Source organism: Salvelinus fontinalis, chromosome 6 (genome assembly GCF_029448725.1).
Source record: "Salvelinus fontinalis isolate EN_2023a chromosome 6, ASM2944872v1, whole genome shotgun sequence".
Classification (NCBI taxonomy): domain Eukaryota; kingdom Metazoa; phylum Chordata; class Actinopteri; order Salmoniformes; family Salmonidae; genus Salvelinus; species Salvelinus fontinalis.
Window position 1 is genome coordinate 42,995,177 of NC_074670.1, and position 20,564 is coordinate 43,015,740.

Consider the following 20,564-nt stretch of genomic DNA (forward strand, 5'->3'; position numbering starts at 1 on the left):
ACACATATCAATCTTTTTATGCATTAGACAAACTTAAATCAACCCTCCCCTCCCTCACCCTACACTTACACATTTAGAAAATGGGGTTCATCAAGGGGTATTGGTAAGGGTGATGGTTCTATGTGGAAGCTTAATGACTCAAAGAACCCTATGAGCACTTTAAGTGGTTTTAATTCAAATGTAGGGGTGGCGGCATATTATAATATTTGGAGTGTGGTTTCCTCCCAGCTCTTTTTGAGTGTCATTCCAGTTTATCTAATTTGATGTGTAATGCAATTACATGTTAAATAAATATGACTATGGTCAGTGTCTTGTGAAATAATGATATATAGCCGTGTGTCAATGGAGAACTGTTGTCTAAATCGGTTATTCTCAATTCTCTCCGCAGGGATCCCCAGACATTCCAGAACAAGTACACCTGATTCAACTTGTGAATTGACACAATAATAACGTCTATGGTATTTTAAGAAGATAATATGGCTAACCAGAATAAAAAAAACTGTATGGTTCATCAAAAGGTTCTTTGTAGAATGTTTGAGATTGAGAAACTATTAAAAAGGGTTCATTATAGCACCAAAAAGGGTTGTCAACAGCACCAAAAAGGCTTGTAACGATAGCAGAACCCTTTTTGGTGCTAAATAAAACCTTTTATAATGGTTCTTTATAGAACCTGAGTAAAGGGTTCTTTATAGCAACATAAATGTTCCATGTAGAACCTTTTGTACATGGTTCTTTATAGAACCTTCAAAAAAAAGTTCTACAGTGCATTTGGAAAGTATTCAGACCCCTTCCCTTTTCCAAATTTTGTTACATTACAGCCTTATTCTAAAATAGAGTTAATACATTTTTTTCCCCCTCATCAATCAACACACAATACCCCATAATGACAAAGCGAAAACAGGTTTTTAGAAATGTTAAAAAACAGAAATACCTTATTTACATAAGTATTCAGACCCTTTGCTATGAGACTCTAAATTGATCTCAGGTGCATAATGTTTCCATTGATCATCCTTGAGATGTTTCTACAACTTGAGTGGAGTCCACCTGTGAAAAATTCAATTGATTGGACATGATTTGTAAAGGCACACACCTGTCTATATAAGGTCCCACAGTTGACAGTGCATGTCAGAGCAAAAAACAAGCCATGAGGTTGAAGGAATTGTCCGTAGAGCTCCAAGACATGGTTGTGTCAATGCACAGATCTGGGGAAGGGTACCAACAAATTTATGCAGCATTGAAGTTCCCCATGAACACAGTGGCCTCCATCATTCTAATATAAAATATGTTTGGAACTACCAAGACTCTTCCTAGACCTGGCCACCCAACCAAACTGAGGAATTGGGGGAGAAGGGCCTTGGTCAGGGAGGTGACCAAGAACCCGATGGTCACTCTGGTAGAGCTCCAGAGTTCCTCTGTGGAGATGGGAGAACCTTCCAGAAGGACAACCATCTCTGCAGCACTCCACCAATCAGGCCTTTATGGTAGAGTGGCCAGACGGAAGCCACTCCTCAGTAGAAGGCACATGACAGCCCGCTTGGAGTTTGCCAAAGGGCATCTAAAGGACTGTCAGACCATGGGAAACAAGATTCTCTGGTCTGATGAAACCAAGATTGAACTCTTTGGCCTGAATGCCAAGCATCACGTATGGAAGAAACCTGGCACCATCCCTATGGTGAAGCATGGTGATGGCAGCATCATGCTGTGGGGATGTTTTTCAGTGGCAGGGACTGGAAGACTAGTCAGGATCGAGGGAAAGATGAATGGAGCAAAGTACAGAGAAATCCTTGATGCAAACCTGCTCCAGTGCCCTCAGGACCTCAGACTGGGGCAAAGGTTCACCTTCCAACAGTACAACAACCCTAAGCACACAGCCAAGACAACGCAGGAGTGGCTTTGGGACAAGTCTCTGAATGTCCTTGAGTGGCCCAGCCAGGGCCCGTACTTGAACCTGATCGAACATCTCTGGAAATAGCTGTGCAGCGACGCTCCCAGTCCAACCTGACAGAGCTTGAGAGGATCTGCAGAGAAGAATAGGAGAAACTCCCCAAATACAGGTGTTCCAAGCTTGTAGCATCATACCCAAGAAGACTCGAGGCTGTAATCAGATTGCTGAGGGGGGAAAAAAAACAATTTTATCCATTTTAGAATAAGGCTGTAACGTAACAAAATGTGGAAAAAGTCAAGAAGTCTGAATACTTTCCGATTGCACCGTACCTCTATTCATGAAGCTGTCTGCCGCCTGAGGAAATTTTGTGATTAGACAGAGCATCGGGATAAAACATTCCGTTTTCTGCCTGAGCGTGATGCTGTTTACCGGAAATGATCTTGTGACCAGAACAAAACTACTTATTTTACTCGACTAGAGATTAAAATAAATGGTGTTTCTTTGAAAAGATGGGCCTGGCAGACATTAAAAATACATCAAAGGAAAAGTGTCCACAGACAAAGAGGCTGATTGTCTTTATTTGCAATGCTGTCTGCCATGGTTAACGCAAACACAGAACATTAAACACTACCTGAATTGACTCAGAAAGGTAATGTAAGTAGGCCTACAGTATCACAGTGAGATCAATGAGCTGACAAATGGAATTGTTTTAAGATAGTCATATTATGGATCAGGTGACCTTGTGAAGCTGGTTGAGAGAATGTCAAGAATGTGCAAAGCTGTCATCAAGGCAAAGGGTGGCTAAAATATTTTTTGATTTGTTTAACACTTTTTGGGTTACTGCATGATTCCATATGTGTTACTTCATAGTTTTGATATCTTCACTATTATTCTACAATGTAGAAAATAGTTAAAATAAAGAAAAACCCTTGAATGAGTAGGTGTCCAAACTTTTGACTGGTACTGTATATATATATTTTTTACACATGTTTAACCTCTTTTTTGGGGTACACACAAAACGTTCATACTTCCATTCTTTTTTACCGGTACAGGTTATCTTCCGAAGAACGTTTGGGGGTCATAGAGCAAACCTGAGAACACCAACCGTTTGTAACCCAAGCAGTTCGGACGCTACCAAACATAAGTTGGCACATCGTCACCGGTGCGTCAATCGAAACTTGAGGTTAACTGGCGATTGGTCAAAATTTGCACACTAGATACATTATAGGGATAGGGTGCCATTTGGGACACACTCCCTCTGTTGATGAAGCCACCTGAAACCAAAGGCTGCATAGAAATGGTCCATTCCTCTCGTCATGGATATCCAAGCATTGGATAGGTGTAAACATTGGCTTGAGCTACTTCACACCATTGTTAAATTCCTGAGATGAAAATAAATGTGCAATTCCAAACTTTGGGAGACAGTGGATATGCAGCCAATGTTAATGGTCACTCACCTTTAAGTCATTAGTAAAAGGGGGGTATTCTATAAAAGGTCAAATCATTGACAAGTTGTTGCATTGTAGGTGGGACAATGGATCAAGAGCTGTACAGGTTAATTATAGACTTTTCCAGAAATTTGTGGTAAACAGCGCCACACTAAGGCAGACAACTGGAATGTTCTATTCTCAGCCAGGCCCATCTCTTCAAAGGAAACACCATTCAATTATATTTCTAATGTATTCCGGTGGTAACCAGATGGTGGTAACTGGTGGTAACCAGATGATCTAAATAATTTAGGTAGTTAACAGTGCCCCACTGGTATGTTCTATTGCGAACTGTCTGGGACTTGTTGCTGTTTCCCTGTTTAGGCCTACTACTGTAAAATTAGAGGCTTTTCTCCATATTCAAACGTGTTCAATGCAACATGCCAAGCTCTCTGCCCACTGGGGGCGTATTCCAACGGCTCGAGTTATACTACTACACTGGCTATAAACTGGGTATAGCCTAGCTATATATATAATTGTTAGAGGAATTTTACTCCTATATGTTCATTAACCAATTCAATTAAAACCCTGTCCGTTTCTAAGAATTTGTAACATACTTATTTGCATAAAATAGACAGAGATCAGTCTCAAAATGAATCAGTATAGTTTATTTTCGGAGCGCTCTCCCCAAAATATAATGTACATTAGTTTATATACCTCATATTTCGTAATAAATGTCTCTCCTCCTCTCAGATACAATGGCAGTATAGTTCACAAGCCTTCCCTCATTGTCTGCCACCTGTTAAACAATCTACTACAAGCCCAAGGTCTCTCCCCTCCCTGGGTAGAGACAGAATGTCCTGTAAGGAACACAGCATTCCAGCCGGTCTGACGATAGCTCCATTCGTTTCTAAAAAGGAACAGAAAGTCCTTGTTCTAATTCTTGACTAAAACTACACACATTATATTCAGTATTATGATTATAATAAGATTCATACATCCATACAGTAACATAGTAGTATTCTGTTTAGTTATAGTTCTAAGTTAAATGTAAACATAATTTAGTCATTATTCCTAAAAATCCCATAACAATAATTCCATTCTCTTATATCGAGGCGGAGTTGAGTTTTGATGACTGGTAGCAGGATTTACTAGCAACAAATTGAGTCACCATCAGTTGATTCTTGTAAAAATGTCAATTCTGAAAACGCTTACCTGTACCTTTGTTTGTCCTATTAAATTGCGGTCCTTCCTCTGGGTGCTGAAATTCATACTTTTAATAAAATATTTGAGCGAATACAATCACTGACTTTTCCCTTCTTGCTCGTAGGGTAGAATGGGGATGGTCATAATACTTTTCACCTTTTTGTCAGTTTTCAGAGATTGTTTAAGGTAGTGTATGCAAAAATTGATTACAAACAACCTACATCTGTCCTTTACAAATTGGTGTGGTTATTATATACAGTGCCTTCGGGAAGTATTCAGACTTATTGACTTTTTCTACATTTTGTTATGTTACCCGACTTTGTTTAATTGATACCCGATTAAATTAATAATGTAACAATTAACTCATTAGGAATTTGGGGCACCACGAGAGCGGTTGTTGAAGGAGTTACCATCTCCCAAATTAAACTCTAAAGGTCATTACCTATCACATCCATAAAACAATCAACGTATTAATCATAACCTCGTATCGTATCATCGTTCTCATAACCTCCTGCATCTGCAAAAACCCCAGCCATACTTATGATTCAGTACTAGACAAATTGGTTTAATTATTTATTTACTAGCTAACTAAATAATAACACAGGATAAGCATACAGACTTAGTACATGAGAAACGGTCCCTAGCGGACTGACACAACCTATGGTGGCTTGTTACAAAGGAGATGGACAGGGAGGAAGAGAGAGAAAGAGACACTTATCGTTGATACATTTTAGAAACTATTCTCACAGTAATCATATACTTTGCACACGAACCACCGCATGTTTGGAGTAAGAAATCATGAATGTATTTACGTTTAAATGCATTTGTTTGCCGTGGATCTCTGTTCAAACCAGCCCTCCTTAGGAAGGGTGTTGGGCCTTTCAATGACATGCTTGTAAGGCTCTGATTGTCCAAAAGGGTTTCCCCCCGTCTTCTACGTTTGTTCACTCTGGAAGATGCTCCTTGGAAGATAGGCTGGCCAGCCGTGTCAACGGTACCCATTGGTGATGAGAGTAGAAGAATATCGTGATTTGATAAGAGTAGTAGAATAGTATGGCTTAAAGAGTTTTTACTTAGGACAGCTAATCAGCCATACCAGTGATTGTCCGGGAGGTGAGTTTATGGTCTCAACCTCGTGTTGAGATACAGAGTTCAAACTAGAGGTTGACCGATTATGATTTTTGAAAGCCAATACCAATACCGATTATTGGAGTACCAAAAAAAGCCGATACCGATTAAATGGACAATTTTTATATATATATTTGTAATAATGACAATTACAACAATACTGAATGAACAATGAACACTTTTATTTTAACTTAATATAATGCATAAATAAAATCAATTTAGTCTCAAATAAATAAGGAAACACGATCAATTTGGTTTAAATAATGCTAAAACACAGTGATGGAGAAGAAAGTAAAAGTGTGCCATGTGCCATGTAAAAAAGCTAACGTTTAAGTTCCTTGCTCAGAACATGAGAACATATGAAAGCTGGTGGTTCCGTTTAACATGAGTCTTCAATATTCCCAGTTAAGAAGTTTTAGGCTTGTCACGCACTGACCTTAGAGAGCCTTTTTATGTCTCTATTTGGTTTGGTCAAAGGGTGTGATTTGGGGTGGGCATTCTATGTTTTTGTTTTCTATGATTTTGTATTTCTATGTTTTGGCCGGGTATGGTTCTCAATCAGGGACAGCTGTCTATCGTTGTCTCTAAATGGGAACCATACTTAGGTAGCCCTTTTCCCTCCTTTTAGTGTGGGAGGTTGTCTTTGTTTGTGGCACTATAGCCTTAAGCTTCACGGTTGTTTTTGTATTGTTTATTGTTTTTGTCGGCGTCATCCTAAATAAAAGGAATATGTACGCTCACCATGCTGCGCTTTGGTCTTCTTCCAGCAATGGGCGTGACAGAACTTCCCACCATCAAAGGACCAAACAGCGTGGTGAAAGGGACTCCTGGACATGGGAGGAGATCCTGGACGGCAAAGGACCCTGGAGGCAGGCTGGGGAGTATCGCCGTCCAAGGGAAGAACTGGAGGCAGCGAAAGCAGAGCGGCGGCGATATGAGGAGGCAAGTCAGCGAAGCAGGCACAAGAGGCAGCCCCAAAAAATGTTTTGGGGGGACACACGGGGAGATTGGCGGAGTCAGGTTATAGACCTGAGCCAACTCCCTGTGCTTACCGTGGGGAGCATGTGACTGGTCAGGCACCGTGTTATGGGGTGATGCGCACAGTGTCTCGAGTGAGCTTTGGTCTACTTCATTCGACGGCCGTGACAAGGCTGTAGTTATTATAGGAATTATAGGGCTATTTCTCTCTATACCATTTGTATTTCATATACCTTTGACTAGTGGATGTTCTTATAGGCACTATAGTATTGCCAGCCTAATCTAGGGAGTTGATAGGCTTGAAGTCATTAACAGCGCTGTGCTTCAAGCATTGCTAAGAGCTGCTGGCAAACGCAGGAAAGTGCTGTTTGAATGAATACTTACCAGTCTGCTGCTGCCTACCACTGCTCAGTCAGACTGCTCTATCAAATATCAAATCATAGACTTAATTATAATATAATAAACACACAGAAATACAAGCCTTAGGTCATTAATATGGTTAAATCCGGAAACTATAATTTCGAAAACAAAATGTGTATTCTTTCAGTGAAATACGGAACCGTTCCAGATTTTATCGAACGGGTGGCAACCCTAAGTCTAAATACTGCTGTTACATTGCACAACCTTCAATGTTTTGTCATAATTATGTAAAATTCTGGTAAATTAATTACGGTGTTTATTAGGAAGAAATGGTCTTCACACAGTTCGCAATGAGCCAGGCGTCCCAAAACTGCTGCTTATACCTGACTCTGCTTGCACTGAACGCAAGAGAAGTGACACAATTTCCATAGCTAATAAGCCCTGCTGACATTAATTTATTTTAACTAAATATGCAGGTTTAAAAAAATATACTTGTCTATTGATTTTAAGAAAGGCATTGATGTTTATGGTTAGGTACATTTGTGCAACGATTGTGCTTTTTTCGCTAATGGGCTTTTGTTAAATCATCACCCGTTTGGCAAAGTTGAAGTAGGCTGTGATTCGATGATAAATTAACTGGCACCGCATTGATTATATGCAACACAGGACAAGCTAGTTAAAATAGTAATATCATAAACCATGTGTAGTTAACTAGTGATTATGTTAAGACTGATTGTTTTAAAAAATATATTGTTTATTAATGCTAGCTAGCAACTTACCTTGGCTCCTTGCAGCCACAAGGTCCTTTTGATAATGGTGGTGGTGGTCAGCCTGCCACACAGTCTCCTCGTGGATTGCAATGTAATCGGCCATAATTGGCATCCAAAAATGCTGATTACCGATTGTTATGAAAACTTGAAATTGGCCCTGCCAATTAATCGGCCATGCCGATTAATCGGTCGACCTCTAATGTCAACTCGACTGAAGCATTCATTCTATCAATCTTACATTATTCTGTTGAACAAGGGTTTATTTAATCTTCCTGGCCTAGGGCATTATATAATGACAAAAGAGAAGCTGCATGTATCTAATTATAGACAAGTTGACAAAAAATAGCCTACCAAAATGTAAACAAATCGTTCTGAAGACTTTGACTGTAGCCTAGAGCATTTTCTATGCGTGTGGGTTAGGGTTGAGTGCGGGCCTCAGATTTTCACTTTATGACATATAGTCGGCGGGTTGCAAATGGGTTATTAGCAATTGAGGGCGGGTACGGGTGAACAAACAGCCGAGACCCAATTGAATCTCATCTTACGTAGTATGAGCAACGAGGTAAAAGTCGGTGGTTGTATTTGCAAAACGTTTTTATTGAAAGTATGAATTTCAGCACAGTGCGGAAGGACCGCTGTTTTAGAGGACAAAGGGTTTACAGAATTTACAACAATTGACTGATGGTGCCTCAATGTTTTTAGAAAACCCTGCGACGTTATCAAAACACAACTCCGGCTCAATATAAGACAACTTGGGTTCTCAGAGAGCTAGTGTGTGGCTAGAGACAAAGAGAGAAATTAGAGAGAAATGGAAACTAGTTCATTTCAGTGTTCCAAAGTGAATGGGATGCAATTAAATGACCAACCTTTGAGTATTTTTCTGAACAATTATTGGTCTACAACCTTCAGCTGTTTAGCCATGATTTTGATTTCTGATGGAATCCTTCCTCCCAAAAACTTGAGTCTGTGGATGCACCAACCGCGACTTTGGCATAGCTTGACGACATGATACTTCATCTATATCTACACTTCTTGAACAAACCTATATCTGTGTAAATTATTTTCAAATTATGTATTTTAGCTGACTAGATTGTTAGTTTATTTCAGACCATTTCCGGATTGGTAGATGAGATCACATGACATGCCATCATCATCATCATCTTCCTCTTCTTCTATCATTGCGGTCCGCAAACAAACATTTAAGTACAGAACAATAACAATCTTTGATTTAAGTCCATGCCACCACCTACTTTGCAGGAACGTATGATCAATCATGATCTCCCCAATTATGTACTACCATGAAATTAAAATAACAACCAAATATATCCCTACTAACGTCTACCACACCCTCCCCCAAAAAACCTTCCCCTACCCCCCTACCCCATTAAACTTAATCTACAGTGAGGGAAAAAAGTATTTGATCCCCTGCTGATTTTGTACGTTTGCCCACTGACAAAGAAATGATCAGTCTATAATTTTAATGGTAAGTTTATTTGAACAGTGAGAGACAGAATATCAACAAAATAATCCAGAAAAACGCATGTCAAAAATGTTATGAATTGATTTGCATTTTAATTAGGGAAATAAGTATTTGACCCCTCTGCAAAACATGACTTAGTACTTGGTTGGAAAACCCTTGTTGGCAATCACAGAGGTCAGACGTTTCTTGTAGGTGGCCACCAGCTTTGCACACATCTCAGGAGGGATTTTGTCCCACTCCTCTTTGCAGATCTTCTTCAAGTCATTAAGGTTTCGAGGCTGACGTTTGGCAACTCGAACCTTCAGCTCCCTCCACAGATTTTCTATGGGATTAAGGTCTGGAGACTGGCTAGGCCACTCCTGGACCTTAATGTGCTTCTTCTTGAGCCACTCCTTTGTTGCCTTGGCCGTGTGTTTTGGGTCATTGTCATGCTGGAATACCCATCCACGACCCATTTTCAATACCCTGGCTGAGGGAAGGAGGTTTTCACCCAAGATTTGACGGTACATGGCCCCGTCCATCGTCCCTTTGATGCGGTGAAGTTGTCCTGTCCCCTTAGCAGAAAAACACCCCCAAAGCATAATGTTTCCACCTCCATGTTTGACGGTGGGGATGGTTTCTTGGGGTCATAGGCAGCATTCCTCTTCCTCCAAACACGGCAAGTTGAGTTGATGCTAAAGAACTCCATTTTGGTCTCATCTGACCACAACACGTTCACCCAGTTGTCCTCTGAATCATTCAGATGTTCATTGGCAAACTTCAGACGGGCATGTATATGTGCTTTCTTGAGCAGGGGGACCTTGCGGGCGCTGCAGGATTTCAGTCCTTCACGGCGTAGTGTGTTACCAATTGTTTTCTTGGTGACTATGGTCCCAGCTGCCTTGAGATCATTGCAAGATCCTCCTGTGTAGTTCTGGGCTGATTCCTCACCGTTCTCATGATCATTGCAACTCCACGAGGTGAGATCTTGCATGGAGCCCCAGGCTGAGGGAGATTGACAGTTCTTTTGTGTTTCTTCCATTTGCGAATAATCGCAGAAACTGTTGTCACCTTCTCACCAAGCTGCTTGGCGATGGTCTTGTAGCCCATTCCAGCCTTGTGTAGGTCTACAATCTTGTCCCTGACATCCTTGGAGAGCTCTTTGGTCTTGACCATGGTGGAGAGTTTGGAATCTGATTCATTGATTGCTTCTTTCAGGTATCTTTTATACAGGTAAGAAACTGAGATTAGGAGCACTCCCTTTAAGAGTGTGCTCCTAATCTCAGTTCGTTACCTGTATGAAAGACACCTGGGACCCAGAAATCTTTCTGATTGAGAAGGGGTCAAATACTTATTTCCCTCATTAAAATGCAAATCAATTTATAACATTTTTGACATGCGTTTTTCTGGATATTTGTGTTGTTATTCTGTCTCTCACTGTTCAAATAAACCTACCATTAAAATTATAGACTGATCATTTCTTTGTCAGTGGGCAAACGTACAAAATCAGCAGGGGATCAAATACTTTTTTCCTTCACTGTATATCATGCTGAAACTCTCCACCCTTAGGATTGTTCAGCATGTCAACAACCAATTCAACAGTAACATCTGTTACCCCCAATATCTCTTTTGCCGTCTCCACGATAACCTTCAATCTGGCATTTCTGCTTTCCACAACCCGGGTCATATTGATAAACATACCAATAAAAGCTATGAAGTCAACATCATTCATTATCAAAGTGTGCTTTGACACTGTATATTCATGAGCACAAGATTTCTGAACAGGCCTCGAAACCATGCCAAGACCAGCAGAAACACCACCCTTGACATTCGGTCCACTTAATACAGGAGCAGCCATGGAAGCTCCATCATTACACACTGTAGCTCCACCAATCTGTCTTACAGCCTCTGCATATAATACATCATGACTATTGCTATATCTCTGAGCCTCTCTAGCTTCTCTCTGAACCTAGCATCCACCAAATGCTGCACTATGTTCCACCCCACAATTACAACACTTAAGCTTGACATTGCTCCCACATTCACTGTAATCCTGTTCCCTTCCACACTTGGCACATTTCCTTCTTTTACATTGTAAATAGGGTGGCAGGTAACCTAGTGGTTAGAGTGTTGGACTAGTAACTGAAAGGTTGCAAGATTGAATCCCCAAGGTAAAAATCAGTCATTCTGCCCCTGAACAAGGCAGTTAACCCACGGTTCCTAGGCCGTCATTGTAAATAAGAATTTGTTCTTAACTGACTTGCCTAGTTAAATAAAGGTAAAATACATTAAAAAAAACAGCTACATGTCCCATTCTTTGGCATTTAAAACACTGCAATGGGGAAGGGACAAATTCTCTGACATTGATCCTATCTGTACTTTTCCAAACCTCATCAGCATTGATAAGCTTTCACTACTTTGACCTTATTTCCTACTGATCCACCTTTTAGCCTCAATCACTCTACCTCCCTTCACATTTTCTTTAAAATCATCTATTGACATATATATTGGAACCCCAGTTATGACTCCCTTCAATCTAGCATAAGCACCAGGGACATTAATCTTCCCATTAAGCTTTTCCATTTTGAAAATCTTCTCTTACTGAGCCTGGCTACCACAAAATATTAACAGTCTACCATTTCCAATGAACCGAGCTAATTTGACTTAACTTACCTCCTTCTCTACGGCATTAGTTAGTTGGATAGGGTGTAACACCATCAGCGCTTTCCACTCCAACAGATTATTATTCTTGCTTCCTACCTTGGCCCTCTTTCCGCTTTCTTTACTCCACTGCTTTCAGTATCATGATCTCTCTTCTTCCTATGTCTTTCCACTACCAACCATTCTGGTCCTTGACCCTCAATCTCCCGTTCCATACCATCAGAACTGACACCCATATTGTTCGCATTCCTGCACAGCTGCTGCTTCTCCAACCCTCTCGTCAATTTCGTCCGCACTACTATGAAATGCTATTGGGTAAAGTGAAGGCTGTGAGTATCATGTCAGGAGGTCTTGTTTAGATTTTTTGTGTTTCTGCGGATCAGAAGGAACGTTTGTTTAGTCTCACCCGATTTGATAAGCTTGATGTGTCATGTTTGTCTCTTCAGAACAGGGCACTCCTCGAGGGGGTTATTTCTGGCATCTCGTGGGAAGTTGATGTTGAAGAGATTAAAAATATTCCTGGAGTGAGAGATGCACGTCAGATGAATTGTGTGGTGAATGAAGAAAAAGTGAAAAGTCTATATGTTCTTTTGTTTTTTTATATGGACTCTCTCCCTACTCAAGTGGAGTTGCGGTATTTAAACTATAGAGCATGTTTGCAGAAGGGAGAAAACGAGATGTCCAAGATGTCCAAAAGATAATGTCATGTGTTTTAAAAGTGATGAAAATGTGACATGTTGCAATTGTGGTGGCAACCATGAAGCCACGTCTTTGGAATGCCCGACAAGGGTGAAAGAAAATGAGGTGGCCAAAGTCAGGGCATTTCATATGCAGCAGCTGTTAAAAGGGTTGAGGTTTTGAATGGTGCACCTGAAGAATCCATGGTGGTGGATAGGCCTTCACTGCAGGGGTTGCTTATGACCAGCAGGATCCTGACATTTTAAATGTTAAGAAGGTGGGCTTTGTGGCCTTTATATCTATGGTGATTAATGGCACTGCCAAGGTGGAGAGAAGTTCCAGGAAGAAGATATCATTGTTGATACGGCAGATTTCTAGAACGATTTCTAGGCGGAGGAGTTACATGGAATATTGTCACAAGCATCCTCTCGGGCCCTAGACCTTGAGAAGGGAGATATTGAGATTTGAAAGAAGGAAGAAATGGGAGTTTTGTTTTGTTTTTGTACTATTTTTATTTGGGTGGATTAAGTTAATTTCCCTATTACGTATGGATTTTCTTTTGACCTTGTTTTGGTTTTTCAACCCGTCCAGTTGGTGGCGGCAATATACATTTTAGGGTTGTATTCCGCCATAAAACCCACAGAAGAAGAAGCCACGCCATCTACGTTATATTTTTTATTTTTCTCTCGCAAGAGGGCGCTGTAGTTTTCAAAGCGTGGCATTGACGTGTGTGGTTGTGGAGTTGCGTCGTTTTGTCGAAATAATTTGCACGGCGAGGAGAATTTGCAAATGGAGGAGGTTTTTCTCTGAACAACGGCAGGTTTGTTGCTTGATCAATTTATTCTTCTGTAAATCTGGCAAGATGTTTTGCGAACAATAATGTCGTGGTATAATGGATTATCTCGAACAAGCCCGCTGGCTTGCTGTGTTTTACGACTCATTTTCGCGACGCGATTTAAATTAGCTAAGTTAGCTAACGAGGCCTCGTTGTTTGCCTTTAAAATTATTCTGTGTTTTGTGTCCCAAATAACTTATTAGGGTCAACCATGTCGTTAACACTTGAAATTGACAAGGTAACAAGCCAGCTCGGAAGTTTGCTGGTGAAGTTAACGTAGCTTGCTAGCGTTAACAATATTTTGTTAGTGTTAAAGACTGCTAGTCGCTACGCTAGCTTTCTTGTCGTGCCAACCAAACTCAAGTAACTAACACGCTAGCGGTAATCTGTTTATGTAAGTGAAAAGAGCCTTGTTTAACATTTGGCCATATTAACCATTTTCTCAGGGGGAGAAATCGTTATGTCTGAGGCTCTTTATGGAAAGTTCCTAGCCCCCGAGGAGCCATTTCCACTGCTGTCGCAGCGAGGGAACTTCAGTGAGGCAGGCACTTTGGATGTCAGTGATTTTGGCTTTCAGTTGTCCTCTTGTCACCGGACAGACCCTCTGCGCCGCTTCCATAGTAACAGGTAAGACCTGATACCTGTTTGTGGCTTGTGTAACAGCTTTCAAAACAAAGCGGTAGTGTAATTTAGTTGTTCATATAGGCTAAACTAACCACTGTTTTCAGATGGAACCTGACTTCCTGTGGAACGAGTGTGGCCAGCTCAGAATGCAGCGAGGAGCTGTTCTCCTCTGTCTCCGTGGGAGACCAGGAGGACTGCTACTCCCTCCTGGACGACCAGGAGTTCACCTCTTTCGACCTGTTCCCAGAGGGCAGTGTCTGCAGCGACGTGTCCTCCTCTATCAGCACTTACTGGGACTGGTCAGACAGTGAATTTGAGTGGCAGGTAGGCTACACTAAATGTGATGACAGAAATATTATTGTTTAAGTATGTTGATAGTTGTTACATTTGGAGTAAAAGTTTTTTGCTTATCCACAGCTGCCTGGAAGCGACATAGCCAGTGGAAGTGATGTGCTCTCTGACATCATACCCAGTGTTCCCAGCTCCCCATGCCTTTCCTCCAAGAGAAAGTCCAAACCACATAGAAATATGGATGAGCTCCCCTGGAGTGCTATGACCAATGATGAACAGGTATGGAGACCTGCTCTCAATTTCACAATGCCAGGAATTGTAAAGCAGCAGTTGCAGATGTGTTTAATGCTTTGTCTGCCTCTCAGGTGGAATATATTGAATATTTGAGCAGAAAGGTCAGCACGGAGATGGGGCTACGAGAGCAGTTGGATATCATCAAGATCATTGACCCGTGTGCACAGATATCCCCCACAGACAGCGAGTTTATCATCGAGCTCAACTGCCTGACTGATGAGAAACTGAAACAGGTGAGTGAATGGCACAATTAGAGATGAAACGGTATGAACATTTCATATCACAATTATAGTGACCAAAATTATCATCAGTATTATCGCGGTATTGTTAAAATGTGATGGACATGTTCAAAAAGTACTGATACACACACTGAAATAATTTCACAATTTTTTATTCTGAAATTCAACAAACAACAAATAAAATTAGCAGCACCATGCACTTTTTTTGTGCATAAACATTAAAATAATTTAAAGATGGCACCATGTGACCATGAGAGGTAAAAGTTTCCTTAGTTCAGGTTTAAATGAATACAACCTTAAGTAAGCAAATAAACAACAAATAAAATTAGCAGCACTCACTTTGTAGTGAGGCACGGCGACCTTCATTGGCCTCAGAAAGCCAGGCCTCTCAACAATTTGAAATGGGATTATGTCCTTTGCAATGCAATATGAAAGGGCTGCACTAAGGTCTTGAGCAATTTTTGATGTTGGTGTATAAGCAGCCTGCCTTTTTAAATGCTTGCTTGAGTGTCTGTCACAACTGTAGATGCGGGACCAGTAGTATCACTAGGTTTGCCTGCTGCGCGCCCACTCTGTAAACAAGGGAATAGCAAATGTATTATTATTGGTGTTACATTATAAATATTATTCACTTACACTATCTTCTGTGTTGTATTTGAGTATATGCAATGACCCCATGCACAATTTACATGACTACAAATGAGTCTTAAGAAGACAGTGATAGTAATTGCAATGAACCCAACAATTGACATAACTACAGGAGTCTTGTATAGGAGTCTATAGTGTTTCTCCTGTTGGAACACTTTTACAACCAAGTCGGCGTCTGCCAGATTTGAAATGAACAAATGGGGTTGGTTGGGTGACTAAACTACATAACGTGTTATCGTATGCAGTGGGCTAATAGTCTGCAGATGCATACAGCAGCAGAACAACATGTAGTATTTTTACAAGATTAGGTAACACTGAAAGCTTCAGTTCACATTATTGACAAGCTATTAGCAAGTTAGACAGACACACCATGACATTTCGAAGTCCCACATAATGAATTGAGCTAGAAATTAACTTACCTTGCATTCGCTATAAAGTAGTGGGTGGTGGTCATAAAGATGACTTGAGATTTGAAGTGATGCCCCCTTTCGCAGCAATTTTTTTTATTTTTTCCCCTCCATGTTCTGCAGACAGGGTGACCATCTTCGATTTTAAGTTTCCCTCAGCACTCTTGTAAAACACAAAATATGACCAAACTTCAGATTTGGTCCCCTTAGAAGGCTGAAAAATCTCTGGAGCGTTGTTACTGCCTTCCGCCATGTTTTCACACAAAACAAAACCTACGTTGCATGCTGCGCTTGCGTCAGACTGTTGATGCTGGACTGTATTTACCGTGTGGTTTTCAAACGGTTTTTTAATGATAATTGAAATTGGAAACGGTAATACTAATTGTCGTGAATTTTACCGTGGTTTATCGTGAAACAGGTAACCGTTTCATCCCTAGGTGCAAAATGACAAAATTATTGTACTTGGATTGTGGCCCTGTATGCTGGGCAGTGTACTCTGATCTAAATGTTGTCGGAAGTGTGTTGAACCTAAGGCCTAAACGTTCCTATCGAACAGGTGAGAAACTACATCCGGGAGCACAGTCCACGACTGCGCCCCTGCAGCACCCGGGACAGCTGGAAGAGGAGTGGCCACAGCAGTGCTAGCACCAGCGGGGTGAGTGGGGCCAGCAGCAGCAACGCTAGCATGGTCAGCAGTGCCAGCAGTTCCACCGGATCCACAGGCTCCACCGGCAACTCTGCCTCCAACTGCAGTGCGGCTAACATCAGCCGCGCCCACAGCGACGGGAACCTGTCCAGTGCTGCTGAGCGGATCCGGGACTCCAAGGTAAGGAAGGGGCTTCACTCTGCCTGTTAAGAGTACACTATGGCTGGTATCGTGATCCTCCTCATCAAATACTTTGGACTGTACCAGTGTTTTAATTTGCCAGTAAATGCTGGCTTTTGGCAGATAAAAATTACATAAAAGAACAACAAATAAAAACAATGCCGGATACATTGCCCAGCAGAAAATATCTGGATGAAATTGAATCTCCTCTATAAACACATTGACCATGCATGGAGGTTGGTTTAGTTTCTTTTTACTCTTCCTGTCTACTCTGCCTGTCTGTCTTGAGCTTGCACTCTCGCTAGTGAACTTGCAAATTTGTATCAACTTGTACTGGCTGCAAAGTTTGCCGCATCATTGTGTCGGTAACCGACACGGCTGTATGTGCAGTACCAGTCAAAAGTTCGGACACCTGCTCATTCAAGGATTTTTCTTTATTTTTACAAATCTAAAATGTTTTTAATGCTTTTTTTGCTTACTACGATTCCATGTGTGTTATTTCATAGTTTTAATATCTTCACTATTATTTTACAATGTAGAATGTACAATGTAAAAACCCTTGAATTAGTAGGTGTCAACTTTTGACTGGTACTGTATACAGTGCATTTGGAAAGTACTTTTTATTTATTTGTATCTTTTTGTTTTATAAAAAATAAATTGTTACCCCCTTTTTCCATCCCAATTTGCAATCCAATTACAATCTTGTCTCATCGCTGCAACTCCCCACCGGGCTCGTGAGAGGCGAAGTTTGAGTCATGCGTCCTCCGAAACATGAATCGTCAAACCGCACTCCTTCACACCTGCCCGCTTAACCCGGAAGCCAGCCACACCAATGTGTCGGAGGAAACACTATTGAACTGATGACTGATGTCAGCCTGCAGGCACCCGGCTCGCCACAAGGAGTCGCTATTGCACGATGCGCCAAGTAAAAAGGTGTATCCCGTTTTCATTGATCATCCTTGAGACTCCAATCAAGTTGTGGAAACATCTATCTGTGGTAAATTCAATTGATTGGACATTATTTTGAAAGGGGCACACCTGTCTAAGGTTGACAGTACATGTCAGAGCAAAAACCAAGCCATGAGGTCTAAGGAGTTGTCCGTAGAGCTCCGAGACAGGATTGTGTCGAGGCACAGATCTGGGGAAGGGTACAAAAACAATTCTGCATTATTGAAGATCCCCAAGAACACAGTGGCCTCCATTATTCTTAAATGGAAGAAGTTTAGGACCACCAAGACTCTTTTTCTAGAGCTGGCAGCCTGGCCAAACTGAGCAATTGGGGGAGACGGGCCTTGGTCAGGGAGGTGACCAAGAACCCGATGGTCACTCTGACCGAACTACATCGTTCCTCTGTGGAGATGGGAAACCTTCCAGAAGAACAACCATCTCTGCAGCACTCTACCAATCAGGCCCTTATGATAGAGTGGCCAGATGGAAGCCACTCCTCAGTAGAAGGCACATGACAGCCTGAGATTCTCTGGTCTGATGAAACCAAGATTGAACTCTTTGGCCTGAATGCCAAGCATTATATCTGGAAGAAACCTGGCTCCATCCCTAAGGCATAGTGGTGGCAGCAGCATGCTGTGGGGATGTTTTTAAGGGGCAGGACCGGGAGACAATTCAGGATGGATGGATGAACGGAGCAAAGTACTGAGATCCAAGATGAAAACCTCCTCCACAGCGCTCAGAACCTCAGACTGGGGCGATGGATCACCTTTCAACAGGATAATGACCTTGAGCACACACTCAAGACAAAGCAGGGGTGGCTTCGGGACAAGTCTCTGAATGTTCTTGTCCCAACCAGACCCTGGACTTGAACCTGATCGAACATCTCTGGAGAGACCTGGAAAAGCTGTGCAGCGACGCCCCCTATCCAACCTGACAGAGCTTGAGAGAAGAATGGGAGAAACTCCCCAAATACCGGTGTGCCAAGCTTGTAGCTTCATACCCAAGAAGACTCGAGGCTGTAATCGCTGTCAAAGGTTCTTCAACAAAGTACTGATTAAAGGGTCTGAATACTTATGTAAATGTAAAATTTCAGATGTCTAAAACCCATTTTTGCTTTGTCATTATGGGGTGTTGTGTATTGAGGGGGGAACAATATAATCAATTTTAGAATACGGCTGTAAAGTAACAATGTGGAATATGTCAATGGGTCTGAATACTTCCCGAATACACTGTGTATACATACATACTGAGTAAGCAAAACATCAAGAACACCTGCTCTTTCCAAGATGTATAGTAGACTGACCATGTCAATCCAGGTGAAAGCTATTATCCCTTTTTGATCCTTCACTTGTTAAATCCACTTCAGTCCAGAACGTGGTGCAGTGCCACTTACATTCTTTGGGGAGAACCCTGCATCTTGTGTGCTTGGTGTGTCACCGCCACACATGTATTTATTTTCCTATGTTTATTGTAGAAACGTTCTAAGCAGAGAAAGCTGCAGCAGAAAGCCCTGCGTAAGAGACAGCTGAAGGAGCAGAGACAGGCCCGCAAGGAGAGGCTGAGTGGCCTCTTCCTCAACGAAGAGGTGCTGTCACTCAAAGTCACGGAGGAGGAGGACCGTGGAGAAGATGTGGTCGACGTCTTGATGTGACAAGAGTGAATGAGTCAGTGTTCCTTCTTAAGCCTCACAATAGCATCTTCCACAAACGTCGCAGGTGGTCCCACATCCTAGAGTCTAGTTTACGTTGAAGCGAAGCTGCACTATTGGAATCAGTCTGGAGTTATTTTATGTCCTTAGAACTGGACGCCTGCACAGAATTCTAAAAACTGAAGCTGTATAAACATTGGAGTATTTTTCAGAAAAATACTCCAAGTAAAACTTACCAAGATTAACGTCATTCTGTGATTAACTTAATCTTGAAGGCATAGAGGGAACACTGAATCAATGCATGGGAAGTCATCACCGTTGGCATTACGGTAAATTAACAGTTGACATTGAGTTGTAAATGCTTAACATATTTTCAATGGCTTCTTATTGTGGTGTTTGTATATAAATGCAGTTAAATCATAAAGAACCGTTTTTACATTAAGTTTCCCCTTAAGTTAAGGCCTACATGTTCATAAACACATCAGGGTTAAGTGGTGATACAGACTTGGGCTCTAACAAATACATAGAAATGAAACATTCAATCCTACATTGTCAAAGGTAATTTAATAAGTCACAGGAATCTGTTTTGTTTTCTTTTCCTTGTGTGTATTTTGTGCATGGGGGTGTAGACTTGACAATTAAATGTAAAATAATGCAGCTATCCAGTGCATTGCAAATTAGAGAGATTCCCATATTGAATGCTATTGAACTGTAGTATGACTGCATGTTCTTTAGGTGGGAAGGTATTTCTTGACATCTTTGCTTACTCTCCTTGGATATTGTGGTGGACCCCACCCTGTGGAGCGACAGTATTTACTCTTTCAACATGAACACAACACTAACTTCTGCACATTAGAAAATGTATTTACCTGAAGAAGCTTTTATCACCTGTATATGTCGCTTTGTCTTTTTCCTGTATAAAGTTACCCCTTTTGAGTAATTATAAAAACAATATATTAGATAAACTAGATGTTGTGAGTAGATCTTTATTTTGAATAAATAAATGAATAGCCATGAAATTCCATTCATTCGGTGGGGGAAAAAGGTTGCTGCACCAAGTTAGGGAGTATTCATTGCTTGCTTTCTTGGGTGACCAATTTCAAGTTGCTGTATATGCCACTGCAATGTATTTTTGACGTGAGCAAGATGGTTGCAGAACAGAAGCATACCAGAATGCAGGTGTTTCTGTGTGATCTACTCAATAATGTAATGCAAAATGAGAAATAAATTGTCATCGACGCATCAAATTTTC

General features: G+C 41.3%; 1 protein-coding gene across 2 annotated transcripts; it reads left to right on the top strand.

Moving 5' to 3' along the window:
* Nucleotides 1-13,256: 13,256 nt before the first annotated feature.
* On the top strand, nt 13,257-20,564 carry LOC129857857 (protein FAM199X). 2 transcript variants are annotated; one of them, XM_055926501.1, is made up of 7 exons: nt 13,257-13,372; nt 13,834-14,014; nt 14,116-14,335; nt 14,411-14,581; nt 14,668-14,829; nt 16,447-16,716; nt 19,139-20,564. In XM_055926501.1, exons 2-7 carry the CDS (start codon nt 13,848-13,850, stop codon nt 19,313-19,315), a joined length of 1,167 nt encoding a protein of 388 aa, XP_055782476.1. In that variant the 5' UTR covers nt 13,257-13,372; nt 13,834-13,847; the 3' UTR covers nt 19,316-20,564. The 2 variants fall into 2 exon arrangements, with proteins under 2 accessions (XP_055782476.1, XP_055782477.1); XM_055926502.1 differs by having other exon boundaries at nt 13,259-13,372; nt 14,429-14,581.

Coding starts and splice junctions, on each gene's coding strand:
- LOC129857857 (XM_055926501.1), top strand. CDS start 13,848: ATGTCTGAGGCTCTTTATGGAAAGTTCCTAGCCCCCGAGGAGCCATTT. Junction 14,336..14,410: donor ACAGTGAATTTGAGTGGCAG/GTAGGCTACACT, acceptor TTGGAGTAAAAG/TTTTTTGCTTATCCACAGCT. Junction 14,582..14,667: donor CTATGACCAATGATGAACAG/GTATGGAGACCT, acceptor TCTGCCTCTCAG/GTGGAATATATTGAATATTT.